This window comes from Crocodylus siamensis, chromosome 2, assembly GCF_052110815.1.
Source record: "Crocodylus siamensis isolate JL-2025a chromosome 2, ASM5211081v1, whole genome shotgun sequence".
Classification (NCBI taxonomy): Eukaryota; Metazoa; Chordata; order Crocodylia; family Crocodylidae; genus Crocodylus; species Crocodylus siamensis.
In genome coordinates this window covers 206,168,174-206,191,787 of record NC_143396.1, presented here as the reverse complement: position 1 = coordinate 206,191,787, position 23,614 = coordinate 206,168,174, and the positions used below count along the sequence as shown (strand labels likewise).

The 23,614-nt window shown below is 42.0% G+C and overlaps 1 protein-coding gene across 5 annotated transcripts in view; it reads left to right on the top strand.

The window, feature by feature from the left end:
• The window catches only part of NAV2 (neuron navigator 2), a 410,342-nt gene that overhangs the window by 250,808 nt on the left and 135,920 nt on the right, over positions 1-23,614 (top strand). For all 5 annotated transcript variants that reach the window (XM_090032867.1, XM_090032864.1, XM_090032863.1 and 2 more), the window contains one exon: positions 14,971-15,093. In XM_090032867.1, the coding sequence (XP_089888993.1) occupies positions 14,971-15,093 (123 nt within the window). The remainder of the gene's footprint in view (positions 1-14,970; positions 15,094-23,614) is intronic.

Here is a 23,614-nt window from a genome sequence, read left to right as displayed (position 1 = left end):
GGTCCAAAGGGAAAATCAACGTCATGAATGAAGTGACACAAATAATTATGGACTGTATGTTAAAAAGAATGAGACACGGTATTTACAAAAAAAGTAGTGGGAGGAAGAAGAAACTGCTAATACCTGTGATTTATGGTAAGGCAATCCTCTAGCTTACTTGCATCAGTTGAGATCTTCAGTTGTCAGACAAAGTGCCTCTTGGTAGTGTGGGCTGTTGCTTGGGGAAAAAGAAAATGAAAGGCAATTAGTATCACCTTTCCTATTTGCTGCTGCTAGTTCCTGGCTTCACACAGGTACAGACAGTATAGTAGTGATTAAATCCTGGACCTTCAGCATCAAAACTCCTTCTGTCATTTGAGCTAAGCCAGTCTAGGCTGTATAATGTCTGGAGCCAGCCAGTAGGAGGAGAGGCATTGACATGCACTAGGCCAGAGAATTACAGTAGCACATTTCTTGTAAATTAGATTGTTTGCATTGAAGAACTAGATGCTAGTGTAAATGTAGTGTTCCATGGCATAATTGTGACTGCTTTTTCCCCGTCTTTGAAGAAACAGCACGGACTTCATTTCTAATGTGTCTCTTAAAAAAGCAGCTTCTCTGCTTGAGAAAAACAAAAGTAGTGGGGTAGATAGAACAGGAAAGTAGGTCAGTTCATTTATTTGGATTATTGATAAATTTAAATGACTTAAATCAATTAAGTGACTTAAATTTGAGAAATTAAACCAGGCAAATTGAGAAGTTTACAGCAAAGAGGGCTGTATGTTTCTGACAGAAGGATATATGGACTGGTAGATACCTCTCGGGTTATTGAGCTTAAGTGCCTGCCATAATCTGGAAGATTGTTTAGTGGGTTGGAAACTGGCTGCATGGTAGGACCCAGAGAGTTCTCTTGAATGGATGTGTCATCCTGGTGTGAAGTGGCCAGTGGTGTCCCTCAGCGGTCCTTGCTTGGACTGGTGCTTTTCAACATCTTTATCAATGATTTGGATGGGGGAGTGAAAAGCTTGCTGGGCAAGTTCATGGACAACACCAAGTTATGGAGCAGCATGATCATGCCAGAAGATAGGTTGCAGATACAGGCGGACCTGGACAGGCTTGAGAGCTGAGCAGACCGGAACCAGATGAAGTTTAACACTTCCAAGTGTAAGATGCTCCATCTGGGGGCAAACGACTCTCAACGTACATACAGGCTCGGTGGTGACAAGGTTGACTTGCACCATGGCCAGAAGGGACGTAGGGATAATTATTAACCATTGTATGAATACAAGCCGTCCGTGCGAGGCAGTGGTCAGCAGGGCAAACAACACACTGGCATGCATCAACTAATCCATCTCGTGTAAAACTAAGGAAGTGATACTCCTGCTCTACTCAGCACTGTTGAGACCGCAGCTGGAGTACTGCATCCAGTTCTGGGCACCACATTTCAATAAGTATGTGGAAAACCTTGAGAGGGTCCAGAAAAAAGCCACCCATATGAACAAGTACTTGCAAGGCAAGCCATACGAGGAAAGGCTGAGGGACCTGGGCTTTTTTTAGCCTATAGAAGAAAAGGTTGAGAGGGGACTCTATAGCAGCTTACCGCTATATCAGAAGAGTGCATCAGGAGCTTGTTGAAAAACTGTTCACTAGGGCACCCCTGGGGAAGACCAGGACCAATGGATACAAACTCCTGGAAGGCCTCTTTAGGCTTAATACCAGGAAAAACTCCTTCACAGTCAGGGTGTCAAGACTGTGGTGCAGTCACCTACTCTGGAGGTTTTCAAGAGGAGATTAGACAGTCACCTCGCTGAGGTCACCTAACCCCAGTTGTCTTCCTGCCTAGAGCCGCGGGTGTGTGGAGGGGGGCTGGATCCAATGATCTGCAAGGTCCCTTCCAGCCCCTAACAATCTATGAATCAGTCTGTGAATAACAGGGGACCAGACAAAGGAGATCCTTTGCAGGCCTGTGTCCTTATTTCACATACTAATACCTCCTCCCTTTGCCAAGTCTCTCCTAGACCTGAATAATTTAATGTTTGCCAAGTCTCTCCTAGACCTGAATAATTTAATGTTCTGGCTAATGTTCTAAGAGGACACAAGAATTTTAAACCAGGACAAGCAGTGTGAGCATGTGCATGGTACTTGTGTTTTGTTTGTTTTTAAATAAGTCCCCCTTGTCCCCCCAAAATGCCCCACAGGAATAGGACAAACTGACAGACTTGAATATGGACTTTATGGAGATAAATATAAAAACTGCCCTGTGCTTCAGTGGTACAGAATTAGTCCCTCCATAGGCAACTACATTTATAAGGAAAGAGTATGTAAAGCATGATGCTTGTACTGGAGATCATGCTGTTGTGGCAGCAAGCAAGTTCCTTTAGACTGAACACTCTGCTGGATCCTCATTCTTTCAGCAAATGAAAGGGCTTCTAACTGTGGGTTATCAGAGGCAAAGCAGATAAGTCTAAAGTTTGGGCCCAGGAGGCCTAGCAAGTAGAAATATACCTAGCCCTAGGCAGCAGTAAACAAAAATTGTTACCATGTGATGGCTGTTGAATTGTTTATATGAAATGTGTTTGGCAGTCCCAGTTCAGTTCCCAGGGGAGAATATCTGTTTCACAGAAGCCTGTATTATTTGACTTTCCCAGAAGAGATGGCTTAGGTTTGAATGAACTCCCCCCGCCCCCACTAAAACTGGGATGAGTAGAGTCAGGAAGCTGCTACTGACACCGCTCAGTGCCACCCACAGACATTTTCTGGTCTGGGTTGTCTCAAATGTAAGTCAGACCCTGACTTCCCTGATGCATGCATATTCCATGTGGCTAGTGGATTTAGGAAGATTGGTATTTTTAGTTACATTTGAGCAGTCTGGGCTCCCCAGAATGCCTGAGTTTGGGGCAAAATGCCTATTTGCTCCAGTTGTGGGCCACACTGCCTATGTGACACAAATGTTGCAGTTACCAGGTTTCTCAAACTAAGTTTTGAAATCCATACACATTTTTAGTAGAAGAAACTACATCATGCTTTACCTTTCCCACCTGTCTTTGGGAGACAGATCTTTTCCTTCATGGTCCTGACAATGATTGCTAATTTCGAGAAAGCAAGCAGTTGGGTTTTTTATTGCATTTTAGGGGCCTGAATGTTTTTAAAACAACTTAGAAGGCTTTTTTTATTTGAAAGTCCAGCTGCATTGCACAATTTAATTAGATTTAAAATGAAATGAACACTGGGTTTGAATTGATGTGAACCTGAAAGAAAATATTTGGATTGAATGTTGAGTATTTTGGCCTTGTTACAAAAGGACCATGCTGTAAAGCCCAGGACCTGCGCCCATTCTTAAATGCTTTCACTAAGCTGTTGAAATTTGTATGGATCAAAACTTCGAATTTAAACCAGATACCAAACCAAGATGACCTTTCTTGGCTTGTTATTTCTTTCCTTCTTTCTTTTATAATTTGAAGGCAGACTTTGTGGGTAGAATGCATGTTCCACCCTCCGGTTAGGAAGATAAAGTGCTGTGCTGATGGTTGGCAGTAGCAAAGGGATAGTGGTCAGGCAAGAAGAAGAGCTGACCGAAGTTTGGCATAACGTGAGGGAAAAGCATATGGTCTGATCCCAGAGTGCTGTCAGCACAAAAGAGACAAACCCAAATTATACAAAATTGAAAAGTTTTGGGTTGCCAGTGGTCCTTCAGTCATTCTAGCAGCAGTAATGATTGTTTGTTTAGTTGCATTTTAAGATAGTTTCCTGGTTGCATATTTTGGTCACATCCATCATACTTTGCAAACCAGCAGTGAAAATGTGCTGTTTACACAGACATTTAATTCATCTTGATATTCAGCATTCCTCAAGCACTTTGTATAACTATATTGACTGGTGGGTCCAGCACTGGCTCTTAGTGTTAAGTAATTCCTGTGAAGCTGATTCCTGATCAGAAACCTTGGGATAAGCAGTCTATGGATCTGATTTACTTCAGACTCAGACTTCTAATTTTGTTCCTGAGGCTAAAAAGAAATCTTGAGAATGTCAGAGTATATGTTAAAGGTTAGAATACCCTTCAGACCCTAAAGTTTTTCTTTAAATACGTTTCATTTCTTCTGCAACGGATATTTAAGCACCCAGTCTTCTTCCTGATACTGTAGTAGGAGCACTCTTAGCTTCTGTCTGTTTGGAAAGTGTCAAATTGACCAAAATGAACAAATGTAGCATTGGAATAGCATAACATAACAGTAAGTGTACTGTTGACTGTCTGTGTATATGAGTGAATACAGAAAGTATAAAGAAATCAAGTTACTTAGCCTGCTAAAATGAGACTTGCTGATCTCTGGGATAAATTGAACCTGTTTCCTATGCATGTGTACTTAGGGAAGGAGAAATAAATCACTTGGGCATCAGAAACATCCTAAAAATATTGAACTTGGAAGGGCTCACTACACCACACAAAGTTTCAAGGGCACTTGCAAGGGTGTAGCTGGCAAAACAAGAGAGAAATTCAAAAGTCCATCTTGCCACAGGAACTCGGAGGCAGTTGCTTAGTGCCAGTAAAACAGGGCAGGAGGGGCACTTTTATTCTTTGCCTACAAGTATTGTGGATCAGTTAGTTTCTGGTTCATATACTTCTAATACATAGCTGAGATTTCTTGTGTAAGCAAAGCCTGTATACGGGAGAGGAAAAAGTATGTGAAAAAATAGTTGTATATCTTTGTTGTTGAAGAGAGAAGCATGTAAATGCATCCTGCAGCTGAGAATCAATCAGATGCATTGTGAAAGACACATTCATTGTCCATTCATTAAATCTTTTTATAGCCAAGTTGAGTACCGGCAGTTATCTGCCTGCTGTTAGCCTTCTTAAAACTTGGCTGTTAAATTATCTGCAGTAACTGCAGTTTATACATCTGTATAAAAACCCACATAGTTTGGGAGCTCTGGTTGCTAGTACTGAAACAAAATAAAAGTTCCTAAACTATATAATTTAATTTTTTCTTCATCTGGAAATGATTTGTAAAACATCTTAAAAGTGTTTGATTTATTAGTGAATACACTGGCCTGGTACTTCTGTTGCAGGAGCTTAGTGAGGCAGTTAATATAGTGTTTATCAAACTTCTTTTGTACAAACAGGTAAAGAAATTAAAGAATTTAAGTTTCATCTGGCCTAGTGCATATGCTGAAGTACTGTGTGTTGCCACACAGAACACAAGCTATCACAAGAGAATAGGGGCATTTTCCCTGGGGGTACAGCAAATATTGTAGACAATTTACTGTTACTCTCCACGTGTGTCAAGATGAACAAATATCTTTTAAGGATAAAGAAGCCACTACCACCTACTAATCCCCACTGAACAAAGATGTTCAAACAACATTTATGACACTGAATTAGAGGGTCTGTCTATCTCCTTTCATGGGTTACAATTCATGTAATTACATATCTGAGTTGCATGAGGAACAAGAATCCCAAATGATGTGAACAAAAATTAGTTAGGTTTTTCTAGCGTCCTGCACCTTTGCTTTGGGGCTCGGGACAGACAATACACATAAACTGGTTTATGTGATCAGAAATGGGTTTAAACCTGTAACACAGACATTCAGTGCACATAAACCAGTCTGAAAATGGCTGAAACTGGTTTGAGATTAACCTGGCTGAATGTAGTATCAGACTTAACTGAGTTGGGTCAAACTGGTGTATGCAATGTGTGTCCCAGACCCCTTGCTGGTTTAAGTTAAATCAGAGTCCCTCAGCATCCCAGCATGCTCTCTGGGCTGGGTGGGGCTTCTGCTCCATGGCAGGGATGGCTCCTCCCCTCTGCTCCCTGGCCAGAGATGTGCAGGCACAGCAGGGTCTTCTGGCTTCCCCATGCCCACTCCCCTCCCCACTCGCTGCTTAAGCGGGATCCTTTCCTCCTCTCTGCCACAGCACGGACCTTAGCCAGGATGTGGTATGCTAGCTAAAGCTATGTAAGGTTCCAGCAGAGACTGCAGACATAGCAGGGTCTGCCTGGCTTCCCCTCCCTGATCAAGCAGAAAATCCCCCTCCCTCTCTCCCATCTCCCACAGCACGGACCTCAGCCTCAGGGACCCTGGGCATGTGCTAGCTAATCCCAAGAGGTGTCTGTGTGTGTGTCTCTCTCTCTAATTTCACTGGGATGGGCAGACAGAACAATGACTTTTTAGGTCTGTTTGGAGCTAATCAACAGGTCAGCTGGTAAACTGTTTAAGAAGTTTGAAGTAATGGAGAGAAGCCATTGTTTTGCCAATTGGGTGATAAAGACTGTTATCATTATCAGTTCCCAGCTGGCTTGCTTCCCTGTCAGTTTGCTGCAGACAGTATGAGGAAACAGGGAGGAAGATTGAAAAGCTCTGTATCATCAACAGATGCATGCACTGCCCCTCCCCCCTCCACCACTTGCCTCAGAGTTTTAGCTTGGGGCTGGGGGCTGGCAACACTCCCACCCTCCCACTCCAGCAGCCAGTCAAAAAGCCTGCCACCGAGCAGACAGACCTCCCTAATGAGAGAGTCCTGCAGGGGCCTGTCCATGCCCCCTTCAGCTCAGGTCCCTGCAAAAAGGAAGGGAGAGCTGGTCTAGTGCCCCCTGGCTTCTATCCTGAGTCACTGCTGGTATGCACTTGAATTTCCTCAGTCCATAGAGAATGTCTGTCTGGTTTCAAAAAATTCAGCCTAGCTAGGTTAGACTAACCTGCAAAGATTGAATCAATTCAGGCTCAGGCTTTTTGAATGTCTGTCCCTAGCCCAGGAAGTACTATAAAAGCCCCCTCTCTTAGATCCATGTTGTCAGTATAAATGATGATAATTATGCCTTGTTTCCAGGCACACTATTTATGGCTTGTCACAGTATAACATGATTGTATTAAATAGAATCCCTTGTTAACAGAAATCCCAACTGTTACTGGCTTAAAATTAATAACTTTCTCTGCACAAGACTGGAAAACATCTTAATGGAACTGCAGGTATTTTGCAAATGCAGGCGTGTGGAAGAGTCTGCCTTTTCCTGTCTCATCAGCATTTTTGTTTTAGAACCACTTATCTTTAGAGTTGCAGGCTAAGTGACCATGGGTAGATCCAGGATTTCAGAAAAGAGGGTGTGGGAGCAGTGACTTACCCATGCCAATGGTGGCTGCACCCTGGCTCCTTGTGTTTCACCCTAACACTAGGGTGGGCAGATGGTGCTTCAGGAGCAGCAGAGAGGGACTTTTAAAAATTTTCTCAAGCAGGCAAGAATCTTCCCTCCTCCGTCACTTCCCCTTTGTGCTCAGCAACACATTCCCTACTCTCCTGATCCCTGCCTGCTACTGTCACCAGATGGCCCAGGGACAGAGGTCTCAGGAATGCTCCTGCCCAACTGCGGCTGGGCTGCATGAGTAGCTGGGCTTGGCTAGAGACAGCAGTGGCAGAAACAGGCATCTTTCCTTCCCCTGCACCTGCTCCCAGGGTGTCAGGGAACACTGGGGGGACCAGGCAGGGAGGAAGAACCTACCTGCTGCTGCTGCTGTCACTGGCTGAGTCCAGCTCCATGCAGAGCCCAGGTGGAGTGAACTCGAGTATCTCTGGAGCTCCCACCCCCCACCCCCAACCTCACCCCAGGTGCATTCAGAGATAGTGGCAGCAGTGAGCAGGGTTGGTGGAGGGGAGCATGGAGGAGAAAGGAGGGGGAAATTCTAAGGCTTCACCTGTCATGGTCAACTGAAAGGGGAGTACATCCATGGCACTGCACTTACTTTGATCAGCTCTGTAAGTGGCCAATGACAAAAATTATTTTCTTAAGCACTGTATACAGTTACTTAGTAATATTACGCAGTAGTGCAGAAGCATTACTTAATAGCATGGTAGTAATAAGGTATAGATTGGGAATCTAAATTATGATAGCAAGCAGTACAATTAGTAATAAGTATTGGCAGAATTAGGTCCTTAGTGATATTTATACTTCATAACATTTTGGAGGCCTGGCTTTCTTCTTGGTTTCCCTAACACCTTTCCTTCAGTGACAGTTGAAAGCATATTTAAAATAAACTCTTTGTTCATCATTGTACCCTTCTGGCACAGTTACTGTACTTTGGCGGCAAACCACAATAAATACTTACCACTTTCAATACCTTAATTGTATTTGAAAAACATAGTTTTATACCACTCGGTAGTTATATTAGTGTGTAAAGACTTGTGAAGAAAAAAAAAAGAATAAGTCTTTATGTATATACAGTAAAATAGTGCTTTCTTTTATTAAGCTAGGAGAAAAAACTCAAATGACTGTCTCTATCAAAATATTCCTTTTTGAGTTTTCTTTCTCATATAGCCATATTTGCAAAATATTTGTCATAAAACATCACTGCAAGCACTCTGCAAACATAAAGGCAAGATGGCTCCCGAAAGCAAAGCTGCTTTTAAATTGAATGGGAAGGAGATTCATTGTAGCCAACTGGCTCCATTATACTTCTCCCATTCCCCCAGTTGCCCAATGGGAGGCATAAAAACTTCTCCTCTATGTACGCTTCTTTGTGCATGATATAGGATACGGGGTTTGCACTGGTACTTTGTGCCATCATCCAGGAGTTGGAGCATCATTGCTTCTAGCACAACCAAATATTCCCTTACACATGCACCCCCATTGATATGGTGGAGAATGTTCTCGGATAGAGAACGTATAAGGATAACAAGTTTACTGATATAAACTTTCCATTTGATATTTTAAAAAATGTCACTGCTTATTTAGAATGTAAAAACTCTTCTCTTTATCTAATATTTAAGAAATTTGCCCTAATAGCAATTTATTATAGAATCAAGAAAAACTAGTTATCTTGCAGCTAGCAAAAGATCTCAGTTTGCATATATCCATTTTACTATGGCTACAAACAGATGTCAACATTTTTATGGTGGCACAAAAGCAAAGTGAACCGACATCTCTGTCCCTTGCCACACTCCAAATGCCCCAAAATGGTGGTGCAATGATTCCTAGCAATAGTTTATGCCACCTTTTTGTGGCAGACAACTGTTCATTTATGGCATGAGAATGCAGGCAGCCCAGGGCTGATGGTGCTCTCCAGCTACCCCAGACAGGTTCTCCTGAAGCTTCAGGGGCCTGGTCCTGTAGGACAATGACCCTGGGTGCTTGTTCCCATCTCTGGGGGTGCCCTGGGAAACCCATGCACTCTCCACTCCACACTTGCAGATAGTATCCCAGGAATTCCCCATAACCCCTGGGAGCAGCAGGAACCTAGTTCTGCAGGACAACCACTTCAAGAGATGTCTCTCTCTGCCAATCAGTAGGATCAGCTGTGCCAGTACACATCCCAGCGTAGCTGGTCCTGCCACTGTGTAGCCTTTGTGTTAGCTTTCTAGAACAAGACAGTTCTGAAGATTATTTAAAGGTGATCAGTCTGTCTGAAAATCTGAAATGAAAAGTATTATTTGTTCCAACGATGCAGAAGCATTCTAATATATGTCATTGCTGCACTTGTATACCGGGAATGAAATTCTGGACCAAAGGGAATTTTTCTATTATCTTTGGTGAGGCCTGAGTTCTACTCTGAGTCTGCATCTTTAAGATTAGTTCATGTCAACAAATGTATAGCTCATAAGTTATGTTGGACAAAATCTACATTTTCAGATTATATTGTATGAATTTTAAGTTAAAAATCGACTTTATTTTGTATCAAAGAATTGGTCATACGCCAGGAAATGATGATGTCTAAGTGCAGATCTGACAGCTACATTTTCAAGCGCATGTAGCAGGCATGCAAAAAAAGAAAATCTGCATTTGGGATTCAAATCAAGTCATGTTATTTGTTCAGGAATAGTTCAAATAAGCTGATTTGCTCATGCAAACACGAGTTCCTGAAAAGTGACTGTTGAAGATTTGTTTAATGATGTAATCTTAACTGATTAGACTGGTATAACTTTTGGGGTTTTTTTACCTTTTCCATTTTTTTTCTTTTTTTCATTCTCTCCTTCCATTTTAATGTATACGCTTCTGACAAAGAAACTTTATAATGGAAGATCTGATCCAAGTCCCCAATCTAAAAGTTATAGTGGAAGCTCTGTAATTCTTTCATGCCTCCTTGTTTATGCAGTTTAAAGAAAAGAATTGTATCTTGTCCCCATAGGCACTGGAGAACTGAGAATAGCCTTGTCTCTAGCTTTACCAGCTTAGCAACCTCTTTGTAAAAGTCCCAGTGGAGAATCTTCCGTTGTTCTGGGGCAGGCCCAGAACAGACTTCAATATCTAAATCACATCTTGTATAGGTTTATTTGTTGGTTTGTTTGTTTTCTCCTTCCCATCTTATGGAAACATAGTCTTCACAGTCAACTGTTACAGCAGCTTTTATGACAGAAGTGATACACAAAGGTGGAAATGGATATTCTATCTGGATTGTGATTCTCTCCCTGCTGCCGCCATCAACTGGCACGTAGTTAGTATAGGTTTATGTTAGATTGGCTTTTTTTTCTTTGCATGAGCAAATATATGTCACAGTAAGAAGAAACAGTAATTGATCCTTTAAAAGAGAAGAAGATATCCTTTTTGTTTGGATCTAATTGTTTGAGGACACTATTTCCTCAAGACTTAAAAAAGAATTGAGAGGACACAGCTACTTGTATTCACAACTCAGCAAGGTATGTTAATTATTGAAGCATGTACCAGAGATATCAACTCCAAATATGCAATATTGATTTGACTATAGCTTCTTAAACAAATCATATGAAAACTTCAAGATATAGCTATATGGTAGTATCCATAGTGAAAGTAGCTTAATGCAGACATGCACAAGGTACAGTGTAACTAATAATACAGAGTTCAGCCCCACACTAAATGCCTCTGGGGTAGGTGTGCTAGCCCAGGCCAAGCTTTTTGCTGCTGCAGCTAGTTTGAATATGTCTATAGGACTCACCATCCCAGCTGTGGCTGCAGTGTGGACTTACTCTTAGAAGCAGTGATAAAGCGAAAACAAAAGTCTTTTGTTTTCTTTGGGTGGTTTGAGCTTTGCTTGTTATTTTAACAGGCACCAGATAATTTTAAAAAGTTTTCAAGGTATTAATGAAGTCAGGGTATTTAGAGTAAAGATAGTTGAAGTGTTGCATAAGAAACATTTTTTTTAGCAGAATATCAGTCTTTTTATTAATAGACCACAGAAACTTGTTTTATTTTGGCTATTTTAACAATGTGTATATAGTTTAAGGACTTCCTGGCTTACTTCAGAGTATCCGTGTAGTTGTAGCGCTTAAGTCCTAGAAATTTTTGTTCATCCCAGTACCATACAGGTAATTTGTGTCTACAAGCTAGCTTCATTTGTTCAAGCTAATAAAACTACATGGTTCACAATTTCCATGAATGTGTTTAGGGTTTGCATTCTAGTACTATTAAAATAAGGAATAAATCTGGTCATTTTTTGCCACTGTACAATTAGATTCTTCACCTACCTATATATACAAATATACAAAATACATCTAAAAACTCCATTACTAGAGCTGGCTAATAAATATGGATTTATTCATATATTCGCAATTTAAAAGTATAAATTTTTCTTTTCTGTTTTGTAGGATGCTCTTTTTTGTCATTTCCAAGTACTCAAGCATTTACCAATTTCTTCCTGAGAACATTAATGTTACAAAATGTTAATACTCTGGAACAAATAATTTTTCATCCAGAATTATATGGTATTCTCTGTTTATTAATTCTCTTCCCTACATCATTTTGGTCATAAAATAAGAGATGAAATCCAGTGAATCAAGTGACCAGTTGGACATCATCTAGTAATCAAGATAAACAGTTACAGAAGAGTGTTCTGTGGAGAGACTTCAAGGAAATGGTGGAGGCACATTAGTTAAGGGAAAGCTGTTAACAGGCTGATTGCTTCAGGTGGCAGGAGCTATGAAGGAGAAAAGCCTCATACAGACTGGTCTCCCAGGAGAAACCACAAGAGTACAGATGCTCAGGCTTTTTCTCCCAGGGTAAAAATGGCACTCCAAAAGAAAAGTAACCTGGAAACAATCACAGTTAAGTCTCTCTTAGGAGAGCTTCTCCTGGGACACTGAATATATGATCATGCCATGGCCTCTCTCAGAAGGGACCATAGGCCTCCAGCTTTTCTTCCTCCCTGCCCCCCCGGGGAGACGGTGTGTTGCTTGCTGGACTCTACTGTTCCAGAACACTCCCCCTTCATAATCCCCATATTATGCTTTAGGAAAACACAGCTAACCACAGGCAGTCTGAGTCAGCCAATCAGGACTGCCCTATGTACTGCTTCAATCTGTCACCAGGCAGACTAGGGAAGCCTGCAGAACACACTGACACATATGCACAGGGCCACTCCTCCTCCCTCCCTTTTTTCCTCCTCCCTGCAGCTGCACAGGGTCAGCACTGAAAGCTCTCCACTCTTCAGGGCCTCAGCATTCAAATGTTTGTACATATGGCTCTGGGTATATTTCTCTGCCCAGACAGCAAACCTGGGAGAATTTTCCCAGATTACTGAAATGTGTGTATGCAACCAAAATCTTCCCTTTCTACCTCTGTTTCATACTTACCTACGCAAACCCAACCCACTTTGACCACTCAGGCAGTGCTATAGCAAGGGGATGGGGGTAAGTGGGGCAACTGCCCTGAGCACCAAAGCAAAGGGGTGCCAATAGGTGCTACCCACCCAGGGTGAGGTGCAGGATGAAGCTGCAAATGGCTTGTTTGGGGGGCACAGGGATGGGGGAAGGGTGCATGCACTCCTGGGCAAGCATGGAGGGGCATGTGCCCCCTGGATCTGTGCATGGGGTGAGGGTGAGCTGCCACTGCAGGTTTTACCCCAGGCACGAAACTTCATTGCTGTGGCACTGCACTCAGGGCCCTTAGTTAATTGATAGAAGTGGTAATGAATTTGCTTTTACCCAGCCATCATTGCCACAGCAAACTGTAAGGAAATTGAGCACCTTGAACCCCAGCTTATAATATAATTGGTTCCAGTTTTACCATGTCACATTAGGATGCAGTCATAAATCAGGCTGGGTTTTTTTTCTCTTCTACAGCCAAGCCTTCAGGTTGCATACAGTTAGCATAGATATTCTATTCCTAGTTGTAAAACTAAAGTTTTGTCTCTTGGGTTACAAGTAGTGATCTATAAAACAGTTTGGGAAAGGAACTACTTGGATAGTTTTTTAGTGTTTTTTTTTCATCTTTGATATAGTTGATATACTTATTGATATACTTTTTGGCCATATAAGATCCAACAAAAATCAGACTTACTTTGTGTCATTCAGTGATCCAATTTCAGGCATTCCTAATTTTTTTCACTTTAATTTAAGGGAATTTCTGCTTTGAGTAGTTTATTAACTAATAATCCTATTGCATTTCAAAGGAAAAGTTACCTTTCATTCTCCTTTCCAACTGAATTGTACAATAGCTAGAGAGCTACAAACATGATGTGCTTTAGAAAGTGCAATGGAAGAGGGAACTGCAAAATTTAGCTGCTAGTTTTCTAGTAGTGGTTCAGGAAACCGTTTGCATGTGGAAGCAAGGGGGAAAAGGATGATCTTCTGACTAATGCACATCACTGCAGTTCTGGAGATAAAAGGTCTCTTTCTGCCTGTTGCCTAGAATTTGAGTGGGATCAGGCCTTTAATAACTTGTCCAAGATCAATCCTTTCTTGAATTCCTTTTATTAACTTTAGGTAGCTTTGGGTTCTTAACCACTCTGAACATCAGCTTCTTCACCTGCTTATTTGGATATTTTACCTTTCTTATGGGAATGAGGTATAATTTATTAGTGATTATGAAGTACAATGAAATCTTTAAATAAGTAATTAGAATTATTGCTGTCTGTATATGTAATAATCAGTGTATAAGAGGTGTAGTTGCTAGATATCCACAAGTCCCAAATGTTTTGGGAATGATTACTAGAGTGCTTCCAAATTCTTGTCCTCAAAGCATTATCTTTCCCTTCCAAAAACCTACTTATTCACATAGCTATGTCTGTTATTTTGTGCATCAATTTTCTCTTGTCTAAATTAAGATAAAACTGCTTCATAGCAAGAATGTTGTTTTATTAATCTGTTAAACACCTTATATACACTAGGTCAGCTCAAGGCAAATCCATGGTCCTGTCTTATGGCCCATTGGGCTAGAGTTAGGTAAGGCATACCAGTTTCTGTAGCCAATGAAGCACAAGGGAACGATACATCTAGCATCCCACTACTTTTGATTCCTCAGCCCAACCAACCAGGTTTACATTGTCAACTGGGGTTGCCTTTTTGGCAGTGAATCAAGCTTTAGCTCAAGTATCTGGTTCCACTGTGAGATTCAGTGTTCTTCCACCCTATACACACCAGTGCTGGTTAAGTATTTTATGATGACACAATTGAAAGTCAACAACATCTGACATTAAGATAATAATTAAAAACAGCCAGCACATAGCATAGTGCACAAAATTGGAATGAGGGCAACATTTGATGCAATGGTACAAAACCCTAGTCTCACAATGTATGTCCTACTATTTGGAATTCCCATGTACAGCAGGTAGGAGCTTGGGCAAAATCCTGGCCCCATTGAAGTTTTGCCCTTAACATCATGAGGGCTAAAAATTTCACCTACAGCATTTTTGAGGATAAAAAATGTCTACAGAGTGAGTAGACCTTATTCTTGCTTTCTCTAAATGATTCAGACACACTAAAGGAAGGTTGCAAGGCATCTAGGAGTCATGGGAATTCTTAATGGACCAGTGAATACTTTTTCCTTTTTTATACTCTTGTTATAGTCTCATTATGCTTGTAAAAGGGATAAGATGGTTTGCAGAAAGAAGAGAGGAAAAGAAAGAAAAGGATCATGGTTGGCTCCATAACCAAGTGCAAAGTTTTACTTTTTTTATATTTGAGTATTCTACCAAAGTTTAGGTAAACTGAATACACAAATATACCCAAAAGCATAAAAATGCTTATGACATTTATTTTCTACAAATCATTTAACTAAAAATATGTGTTTATGTATTATATCTTTTTCTGTTTTGAAGATACATGACTGATGGTGGATTGGGCCTCTATACTCGAAGATTAAATCGTCTGCCTGACGGTATGGCTGCAGTGAGGGAGACACTTCAGCGTAACACTTCACTGGGACTAGGAGATGCTGACAGGTAGGCTTATATCAAGTAAATGCCTGGTTAGATTGTGCTTTTTTTATAGCTGTGTATATTGTAGGTGTTGATACATACTGAAACTCAAATAATGGCTCTGTATTGGGATTTCAGCAGTTAGCTATGTAGTTATTAGGGTTGCCAATGCTGTATACCATTTTATGTGTTGGTAGAAAGGAGGTAGGGCCAAAGTAGATGACTAGAAAAGTCATCTGATTGTCATGTTGGTTTCTCAAGTAGGGTTTTCAGAGCTGAAAAAGCTAAAGAAATTTAAAAAAACCCCTATTTTTATATTAAGGACTTGAAAATGTGTAGTGCTTAATTCTCTTTCCATTGGTGTGACTGCTGCTTTCAGTGGGGAGAATTGAGTCCACGGCCTCCCATAAAGTCTTTGTCAGGTTATTAAAGAAATGTGATTCACTGGAGAGAAGGGGATCTAAAATGTCTTAACAAAAAAGGAATAGAGAATGGCTACAGTTGTGAGGGGTAGGGGGAACAGAGTGCTTCTGCTTTGTAACAGTAGCTGTTTGCAATGACTTATACCCACCCCTTCCAAATGCAGTGCTTGCTAAATATTGCAACTTGCATCTTTGAAACAAACCTTCAGCTTAACATCTTTTTTTTTTTCTTGTCTCCAATTGACTTCACCTCCATGCTAACAATAAACCTTTCTTGGAATATACTGTAAGTTTTTATTCGTGGCAACTGATGCCCTCTTGCTAAAAATGGCTAGATTAATAAAGGTATATAAGCAGGGACCTACCTAAATCGTAGCGAGCAAAGGAATTTTCGCGGGGCCCTCAAGTGTGTGGAGCCAATTTCACGGTCTTTTTGTGGTGACTCCCTCCCCCCATTGCTGGTTGGCTGAGGGGCCCCAGCGGCCCTGTGCTTCGCTACTGATTGGCTGAGAGGTCAATCACTCATCTTCATTGCTGCAGCATTGTATCTGGCTTCTTAAGACATGGTGCCAAAACCCTTTTGTTTTCCTGACTGGTGCCTTCACTGAGCCACTGGCTGTTACTAGCTCTCAGTAGCTCTCTCTCTCAAACCATGTGCTCTCTGGCTGCAGGGATTGCTGCACTTTCTTTGTATTCTGGTAAGCTTTTATTTCTTTTTTTAGGCAATTCCATGCAAAATCATGGGAAATGCCATCTTTTGTGGTGATCATGGAAATTGCTGTTTTTTTGAGGTTTCCACAAAAATTGTGAAACTGAGATTTAAGTAGGTCCCTATATATAAGTGTATTAGAATCGTGTCATCCTTTTTTTGTTTAAAGAAAAAACAGGACTAGATTTTTCTGGTGCTCCACTGATGCTAGAAAAAGGGCAAAACAAAAAGCCTGAATTTAAATGCCCAAGCATGATTAAAAAGTTCAATTCCAATCATTATCACTGTAAACTGGAACTGCCAGGATCAGAAAACACACAGATTTTTAGGAGCTCCTGTTTAATTTGTAGATCAGACCCAGCCTTAGTCACATTTTCACCAATTAGAAATGATATTAACTATCAGTGAGTGACAGAGCTTGGGTGTTGCTAATCAGCAAGACAACTAGATTATTGGCATAGATCACTGACCATGACTTTCAAGATACTATCACAACACAAGAATAGTATTTTAATTTCTATTTTTTAAATCACTAACATATTTTGTGGACTTGGGACTACATAATATGTTGATTCCTTTTTACTCTCATGTTTACATCTCTTGTGAAACTTTCTTTTGATGTGGAAATGTTTCATACGTATTAAATCACTCGCCTGAAATTCAGTCTCTGTATATGTGTATGTGTTTTGTGCCACCAAAGGGCTTTATTTCTGTGTGAAAAAACTTCCGTGTAGAAAAGAATTGATCCTCATTCCAAGAAAAAACGCAATTATAACTAGTAGCAATATTATGTCAGAAAAAACTCCCCATAGATTATGTTTGGTAAAATAGCTTTTCATTGTCCTTGTAATTAGTCACCAAAGAAAAGGTGGGGGGGGGAAGGGGGAGAAGAGAATGAAGGTTGTTATGGAAATGAATCTTCTAATTCAAATGAGAAGAGGAGGTCTTACAGGCCTGAAGGGTATAGCCATGCTGCTGACTAAGACCAAAAAGTGAGTTCTGGGCACTAGATGGATTACACTTAGTGCCGGGTATGGTATCTTTTTCACAAATAGTTTGGTTTAATCTTTTCTGATTAGATTACAACCCTATTTGCCCTAAACAGAAGTTAAGTGATTTGCCAGATGATAAACAGATTATATTTACCATTTGGATCAATGAAGCTGTGGTGTCTGTGAAAATTAAGCAAATGAAAGGTAGCTTCAGGAAATGGTACAACAAAGAGTCTTTTCTCTTCTATGAACCGAGGCAAGTGATAGTTCTATGCTGCTCATATAATTTGCCTAGAAAAAAAAAAAGAAGATTAAATTGATTACCTGTAAGCTGAATTCTGTGGGAGAAACCAGAGTCAAAGGATACCAAACCAAAATTAAAAGGTCAATTATTAAAGTACTGTCAGAGGAGTTTTTGTTATTTGCTTATTTGTTTTGCTTCTAATTTTATTAATTGTAGATGTCTGGCTGGGAAGTTTTCCCACAATAGCTCTATTAGCATAAAACAAAAACCTTGGAAGGTACATTTTCCCTTGTAGCAGAGAAGAAATTTGAACTAGGCAGTTTTAATTTAATGCTTGATCGCAAGGTTAATGGACTCATCACGCAGCACAGCTGAGCTTATTTACTCACTTCAAGGCAATTTGTGTGTGTGTGTAGAATAGATGGCATTTTTAATGCCTCTTTTATTTACTTTGTGATTTTTTTAAAGGTTGTAAATTAACCACCTATGGTTCCATCTCTTCCACGTGTATGGGCTGGTACAGGCCATCTGGTTATTTAAATTCATTTTACACTGTCAGACAGCTGCTTGTCTGGGGATAAATTCTGCCATTATAGTCCATGTATACAGCTCTCAGTCCCTTCAGTGTACATATATACAGGGTCAACATTTGAAAGGATTTAATAGAGTTACTTAATTCTTTCTATGCTGATAAAGTAAGAGAGAAGCCTTTTTCCTGAATAGCTCAGTAGACTATGTTAGTACATGGGACTTTACCAAACACAATTTTAAGGATATTCTGATATATATGATAAAGGCATATCAATCTGTCTTTTTTTCACACTTCAGTGAATGAGTGCTTAGGTTACTATGTCTGAGTACGATTGACTTGGATCATTTCACTTGTACAATTTACTTTGTGATTGCATAACTATACAAATTAAAAAGTAAATCTGATATGGCTTTTCCCAACGTTTTCTCTTGAATGGGTTCCTCCAACTATTCCAGGAAGTGAAACCTCACTTAAATTCAAATTATATCCTCTTCATACAGTGAAAAGCTACTGGGATGTGAACTATAGCTAAAATATAGCTCAACCTGTCAGCTTAGATAGGATCAAAATGTGTTTTCACCATATTTCTGAATCATGCTTCAGCTCACCTTCAATTACCAAGGTTACAGCACAGATTAGGAATAGTGTGAAAATATGATTCATTTCAGTCTGTATAACAAGACCACATGGCATTTCACTGTGCCAGAGAAATATGCCAAACTGTAACTGTCTCCTGGTATCCCAGTAGCATTTTGTAGCATTGGTAGGATTCTCAGATAATTCTGCGGTGTTTACAGACCATGGGCATGAGATGAGATGAAGAAAAGAAAAAAAATCAGAATAAAGTTAGATGAATGTCAGTGAATTAAGAGAAATTTGATTGTAATGCACTTACCTCTAATGTATTTTTAATACATGCATATGCATAATTCATAAATGCATTAATCTAATTTTTCTAGGACCAGCTTAATTCTTCTTATTTGTACTAATGTAACTCAATTAATTTAAGTGGATTTACACCTAATTTATACTAATGTGAGAGAGGAAATAAGCCTATGGACTTCCCTATCCACTGTAACTCCATATTAAAAACTGAAATAGAAACTTCACATGAGCTAACACCTGTGGCTAATACTAAAGAAAACTAGGCATCAATTTTATGGTTTGTTGCAAGATAAAGACACAAGCCATTAGGAAAACATAAGTGTGAAAATTGGAGTCCTACTGACAATGCTAGATGATGGTGGAAGAAGACAGGGCAAGTTGTGAAAAGTAGAAAATTTTAGCCAGGCAATGATGTGTGGCAGTATTTCTCAACCCATGGGTCATGACCCAAAAGTGAGTTGCAAGAATATTTCAAAGGGTTGTGAGCTGCAGCAGGACAGAGGGGCAGCGGGAAGGCATCTGCCCCTTCCAGCAGGGGAAGAGGGTAGGTGGCTGGGCTGGTGGTACTGTGGTTGGTGCTGTGCCTGCAGGGGTGGGGCAGCCAGGAGATGCTGCTTGGGGGCGAGGGGGGGGCGGCTGGGCAGCAGGGGCCATGACCAGACTGCGTGGTGCAGTGCAGCAACACCAGCCTAGGGCAGGGGGAGTGTACAGGCCTCTCCTCTTCCTCCCTCCTGCCCATGCCAGGACCAGACTTGCTCTGCTGCTGCCTGCATGAGCCGGAACCGCTGGAGCCACTCCACTCGGCCTGAGTGGGATGGGGGTGGCTGGGCGGGGGCTAGGGGGCTGCAGGTTGGGAGTGAGGGGCACCAGCATGGTGTTCCTGGGGGGAACAGGGGACTGGGGGGTTGGGCACTGGCAGGGCCAGTGAGGTGTGCGTTGGGACAGGCCATGGATCTTTGCAAATGGATCCGAGTAGGGAAAAGGTTGAGAACCACTGATGGAACCACAGGGAAGAAAATTTCACTGACCCACCAGTGATAGATAATAAATAGCTGACTGCAGACCTATTATTGTTTATGGGAAGGGGTTATGTCCTGCCATGCTTTGATCCATGCAACTGAACATGAATTGATGTTATACCAGAGCCTTTATTAAATTGGTGTTAAATTTGGCTATTGAAGAGGCCTTTGACATAACTGGAGAACCCTGTTTTTTCCTCTCGTGACAATGTAGTACAGTTGCCACAGATCAATTTATGTCTAATTCAGCTAAAAGATTATAGTTATATTATTGTTTATAAGGTCTTGATTCATTTGTTTAATAAGACTTTTCATAAACACAGCAGATTTCAGAGGGAAAATGCTGGTCCATAAAAACTAAAAGCAAGGAATTACATAAAACAGAACCCTGAAGAAGAGCATCCTGCTTTCAAAAGCTTGTCTAATTATATCCCAGCTGTGTAGTTGGTCCAATAAAATATATCATCCAAAGAAATCCTTGCCTCTCATATAAAACACAAGGTATTATTATTTTTCAGTGTGTAGAGAGAGGTTCTTGTTTATGTCTGATATGTTTAGTTTTTGCTCTGCCCCTTTTTTTCTCTGTAAGGAAAATAGTACCCATTAATAGTATACAATATTTATGTTAACGCTTTTCAAACAAATGCAGAGCAATTCGTTCAGCAGAAATTGCCCCTATTTTTGAAGGGCACTGTCTATCAAGACAAAAGTCCACTTTGTAAGTCATAGCCAGAAATCTTCCATTTTATGTTTGTGTGAGGCTTGAACAAATACAAGAGAAATAGGAAAAGTATATACTGACTTTAGTAACACTTTGTTCTTCTTATTATTCACATATCTTCAAGCGTTTATGAAGTTGGTCAGTACTATTCACATTTTACAGATGGAGATCAAGGAAAAATTAAGGCACTTTCCTAACATTGTTGTGCAAGTCTGTGATGTTAAAACATGCAGGTGCCTTATTTTTTCATGACTCTGACCATGAAACTATGCTCATCTATTTGTTGTGTATAAACTGTAGGCTCTAAGATACTTTTACTGGCAAGCTGGGAGTTACCTTACTGAAGTGTGCCAAGGTTATATTGCTTTAATACAGCAAGGCTGTTAAGTTAGTGTTTGAATTCTGATAGAGAGGGTAGATGTGGTTTTAGTATTCTAGTACTCAGGGGAATACACTTGAAAAGTTTCAAAAAAAATTGTAGCATGTCATCAATTTAAAGGCAATACATTCCTTTTTTATAGCGAGACAGGAGCAGGCTGAGAAGGGAGGGGTGAGAATAATATTACAGTTACCCAGATGCTGCAATGGTAGGTTTGATAAGAAGCTAAATAGAATCTTCCTCTTTTACGCAGTGACATTTTTACGGTTCTCAGTCTAAAAATGTTGTCATTCACAAACAAATACCCCTGCTGCCCTATTCTACTTTAAATCTCATGCTAATATTAATTGCAAATGACAGTTGTAAAATGGCAGCACTTTTAAGACCACTAGAGACCACCAGAATAAGCATGCTTATCTTATCTTGGCTTCAGCTGTATATATAATTTTGCTATTTAACAAAGCACAGCAGTACATTGCTATCTTTTTTATAAAGTGGGGTGCCTACTGAGAAGGAAATCCAAGGCAGTTTTTATCCTAAAATGTAACCAGTTGTACTTTAACCCTTTGACCTTCAAGTTGTCTTTGCTGAGAGCGCTAGAGTAGGAGCAGCTGCAAACCAACAGTTAACATGCAGGTAAAACTATCTCAATATATTTTTAGCTTTGTCTTGGACAGAGGTCTTGGTCTTCTGCAGTGAATTTTGTATGTGCTCCTATATTAACACATGCTAATACTATATGTCAACAGGCATTTTACTTTATTGCATTTTTTATAATCTGAATTGTGAAATTAAATCCAATGTCTTGTAGTTCATATAAGAATTACCTAATTTTTGTCTGACTAGAGTGATGGGAGTTAATCACTGCCTCTACCACACTGCAGGGCTAGGGACAGACATTCAAAAAGCCTGAGCCTAAATTGATTCAGTCTTTGCAGGTTAGTCTAACCTGCAGAAAGTGAACTGGTTTGCAAGTGGATAGACATTCAGCACATGCCTGCAGTGGCTCAAGCCAGAAGTCCAGGGGTGCTAGAACAGCTCAGCCCCACAGGGAAGCTGAGCTTGGGAGTGGGGGGCATGGCCAGGCCCCAGCAGGGAGTCCCAGGGCTGCCCAGCCCCAGAGGGGAACTCTTCCCCCTTCTCCCTCTCCCCCACTGCCCTGGGGCTGGGAGGGAGACACCGTTTAGTGCCCGGGGGGGGGGGGTGCTCTTCTCCTTCCTTCTCTCCTCCCCTGCGGTGGGGTGGGGAGGGGGAGCTCTGTGAGGCTGCTTAGCCCCAGAGGGGAACTCTTTCCCCCACACCTCCCCCCTTAGGGCAGGGGGGACATCTGTTCCATGCTGGGGGGGACTCTTTTCCCTTCTTTCCACAGAGTGGCAGCAGGAGTGCGGAGCTCAGTTGGGTAGGGTATAGGTGTGAGGGAGGGTGGGGGTGCAGGGACCCCCAGCACACTCTTCCTCATGGTGTGCAGGCCCCACTGCCTGGCAGCAGCAGCAGGTGGGGAGGTCAGGGTGCTCATGCCCAAAGCAGGCGCGGCTCTGGCCAGTGCTGCATGGAGGAGGGAGCAGAGCTTGCCTTATCCCCTGGGCTCTGCTCCCTGAGCCTGAAGCTCCAGCCCTTGCAGTGAGGGAAACCCCGCACTAGAACCAACTGCTTCCCCCATCCCCTTCTGCACAGTCCCCGCACTCTGCTAGGAGTGGAGGGAGCCCGGACCCCTGCTTCCCCACAGAGTCCAATGTGGGTGCAGAGCTGCAGGCTCATGGCACAGAGCCATGATAGAGGCAGCCAGAGCTATGCTGGAGGTGAGGAGCACAGCCCTGTTCAGCCTGCTTCTGTCCCTGGGGCTCCGTGCCTTCAACTCTAAACTCGCAGCAGGGAAGCCCTGCACTGGACTCTGTGGAGAAGTAAAGGGCAGGGCTCCTTCCACTCCCAGCAGAGTGTGGGAACTGTGCGGGAGGGAGTGGGGGAAGCAGCTCAGGGAGCAGAGCTGCAGAGATGAGGCAGGCTCTGTTCCCTCCCTCTGTGCAGTGCTGGTTGGAGCCATGCCTGTGCCAGGCATGAGCACCCTGACATCCCCACCTGCTCCTGCTGCCAGGCAGTGAGGTCTGCATGCCATGGGGTGTATGTGTTGGGGTCCCTACACCCCCACCCTCCCTCACACCCCACATACCTACACCCAGCCCAGCTGAGCTCTGTGCTCCCACTGCCCCTCTGGTGGGAGGAGGAGGAGGGGGAAGAGTTCCCCCCAGCCCCTGCTCTAGGAGCCGGCAGCATCTCATGGAGTTCCCCATCCTCCCAGCTCCACAGTGGCGGGGGGGAAGAGGAGGATGAGGAACAGTTCCTATGCAGTGCCTCACAGAGTTTCCCTCCCCACCCTGGGAGAAGGAAGAGGAAGGGGAAGAGTCCCCCCAGCACAAAACAGAGCCGCCGCTCCCCACTCTGCAGGACAGCCAACACAACATGGCCCCATTACAGTGAAGGGGGCAGGGAGAAGGGTTAATTCCTCACTCTGTCCCATCCCTGCAGCCAGGGTCTGCCAGCTCCAGAGGCCACCACTGTAGCCATCTCCCCTCTGCTCCCTGGCAGACAGTCTGACTCCAGCTGCAGTGGGGAAAGAGAAGAAGGATGGAAGAATTAACCTCCTC